Source organism: Aspergillus aculeatinus (genome assembly GCF_003184765.1).
Source record: "Aspergillus aculeatinus CBS 121060 unplaced genomic scaffold BO66scaffold_16, whole genome shotgun sequence".
In the NCBI taxonomy this organism is placed as follows: Eukaryota; Fungi; Ascomycota; class Eurotiomycetes; order Eurotiales; family Aspergillaceae; genus Aspergillus; species Aspergillus aculeatinus.
The window spans coordinates 490618-493415 of NW_020291485.1; the positions used below are offsets into that span (position 1 = coordinate 490618).

The 2798-nt window shown below is 50.6% G+C and overlaps 1 protein-coding gene across 1 annotated transcript; it reads left to right on the forward strand.

Moving 5' to 3' along the window:
* The first annotated feature begins 930 nt into the window (after window positions 1-930).
* Window positions 931-1985, forward strand: BO66DRAFT_53651 (Hpt domain-containing protein). Its single transcript, XM_025653381.1, has 3 exons — window positions 931-1220; window positions 1283-1632; window positions 1686-1985. The coding sequence occupies exons 1-3, from the start codon at window positions 1182-1184 to the stop codon at window positions 1942-1944; spliced, it is 648 nt and encodes a 215-aa protein (XP_025505441.1). The 5' UTR covers window positions 931-1181; the 3' UTR covers window positions 1945-1985.
* Window positions 1986-2798: the final 813 nt, after the last annotated feature.

Consider the following 2798-nt stretch of genomic DNA (forward strand, 5'->3'; position numbering starts at 1 on the left):
AGTTGCTTGAGACTATTCGATACTCGAACCACCTGAACTGTGGAAAGGAAATTGGGTCCAAGGTGGGAAAAGTCCCCTCTTCGTGCTTCACTAGGAACGCGTTGTTCTTTCTCAGTGTTTTCTCAGTGTTTCTTGCTCTCATTTTGCTTGTGCTTGCTTCCGCTTTTTGACATTCGGCTGTCTTCTACTCTACCTCTCTACACAACCACTACCCCTCCCCCTCTATTCTTTTTCATTACCTTATCCACTGGCCACTGCGTGACTCCGTCTCCTCCTGATCCAGACAGCTGTTCTCTCTAGGTGATCTCCATATGCGCCCCATTTAGTGTGTATGTGCTGTGATTGATTGATATCTGCATTTTGCACCGCACCATATCTCTTTCCTTTCCCTTTCATTCATCTTTCACACGCCACTTCACCTTGGATCCCAGTCTCACCGGTTTCTTTTGATACCTTACCCCAGGTGGCGAGAGCATATCTGAAGCAACCTTCGCAAGCTGCAAATTAATTAGATTCCTTGTCTGTTCCTCTTTTCGCCCCGCTCCCCATCCCCCCTCTGTTGAGCTTCCCTTAATTATTCACATCCTTGTCTTTTGGGATTTGATCTTGCATTCCGCTACACACACACATACATCTTACAGTCAATCTTGAATTGATGAACTCCCCCTCTGTCCATCTTGTGTGCACTGCTGTTTGGACAGTCTGCTCTATACCTTGATTTCTGTGTGTGGTGCTAGGTGGATTTCTTTGAAGACCTGTCGTAACACCCTCATTGCGTAGGGCCATCTCACCAGGAACCTGTCGCACTACTATTGCTGTTGCTGCTGTTGCCGTTGTTATTGCCACTGCTGCCGCTGTTGTTGTAAACTTGCTATGCGGACCAAAAAGACCAAAACTGACCAGTGAATCCTCTACAGATTCGTGCCGTGTAAATTTTTCCCTCCCAAACCCCAAGTATACCCGCTGTGTTCGCAGGTTTCCGTTTTGGGCTCGGCGAATATCCGGAATAGACCGACCCACAGCGTCAAAACAGAAGACAAGCGCGCAAGAGCCATCCTTTCAGTTCGGGTGATCGCGAGAGGGCGTTTGACTTCCCCTCCCCCGCCAACACGAGTCACTTTCCACACCTCGATCCAGCCAACCGAGTGACAAGCTTCATCTCATCACCACCGATTTCCACCATGGCGCCCAGCACCACCACTAAGACCGTGGAGGAGTCTGTACGTACCCGCGAGCCCCTTGTCCAGAAATGCCGTTTGTAACTGCTAACTGTGCGCACTAGCCCAAGGAGAAGATCAGCGGCACCAACAGCACCGCTGCTACCAACGACACCCCCAACAACACCACAACCACCACCGCTGCTGCTGCTGCTGCTGCTGCTCCAGCTTCTGCCGATACCCCCAAGAGCAGCAGCAGCGGTGCCTCTGCTGCTCCTGCCACCACGACCGCCACCAGCGCCGCCGCTACCAACCCCCCAACCACGCTGGCAGAAATGTCGGAGACCATCGACCAAAACACATTCGAGCAGATTCTTGAAATGGATGACGAAGGCGATAATGACTTCAGTAAAGGCATCGTGTTTGGATTCTTTGATCAGGCAGAGAACACATTCGATAAGATGGAGAAGCACCTGTAAGCCATGGTCTTCATTCTTTCGAGTGCTTACTGACCCTCGATAACAACAGCGCGGACAAGGACTTGGCCGAGCTTTCGTCTCTGGGTCACTACCTGAAAGGTTCCTCCGCCACTCTGGGACTGATTAAGGTCAAGGACGCATGTGAGAAGATCCAGCACTACGGAGCCGGCAAGGATGAGACTGGCACCAATGATGAGCCCGATCAGGAGGTTTCGCTTGAGAATATCCGCAAGACCCTGACCCAAGTCAAGAAGGATTACAAGGAGGTCGAGGCTTTCTTGCGCAGATACTATGGAGAGAGCCCCTAAACCACGATCAAGGAAAACCCATCGAGAACTTCAGATGACCCACGGGGCAAGGTAGAGAGAAGATGAAGCAAGCATGCTGGGTTACTGAGTTGAACTGAATAATGCCGCGTGAGGGAGTGAGGCCATACACTCCGTACAAGAAGACCCAATGCAAATCGATACCGCCCGAGCGGAGAGGTGACCACGAGAGCGAATCACCCTTCCACACAATAAAAGATAGTCTTTTCCATCAAGGCTGCACCACAAGCGAGGAGAAAGGGAAGGGAACAGCAGCATCTGTTTGTATTTTTGTCTCTTGCATGTCATCTTCATCATCATCGTCGTCGTCGTCACGAATCATCACGAGGGTTGATCGCACTTTTCAATTTTCATCTAATACCCAATTCCCCTTCCCCCCCTCCCCTCTCCAGTCTTCTGTCTTTTTCGAGTTGAACCCTAGCCCGCGTTTGTTTCTTTAGACCCACCTTGTATATGAACCTGTGATTCCTCCAAGCCAAGGGAACTTAGGATGAGACAGACAAACAGACAAACTCAGGGTAGATGATTTGCTTTTCCTCTTCTCACTTCACCCTTATCACGCCAGTCTAGTGGTAGTTGACTCGTTCTCGCGCGAAAGAGTTGGGGAGGAGGACGAGAGGAAAAGGAAGAACCGATCCGTTCAGGTCAACTGTCCGCTTTGCGGCTCAAGAGGGAGAGAGGATGCGAATTGGACTGGAAAGGTATGTATGCCTGAAGCGTATTTGTGTTGTGTATATAATTGAGTGCTGGTGTGCGTGTCCTCTGGGTGTGGGTGGTAGATGTGGCCTTGGTTCGAACCCATTTCTCCGTCTGGATGTACAACCCATCGCCTCACT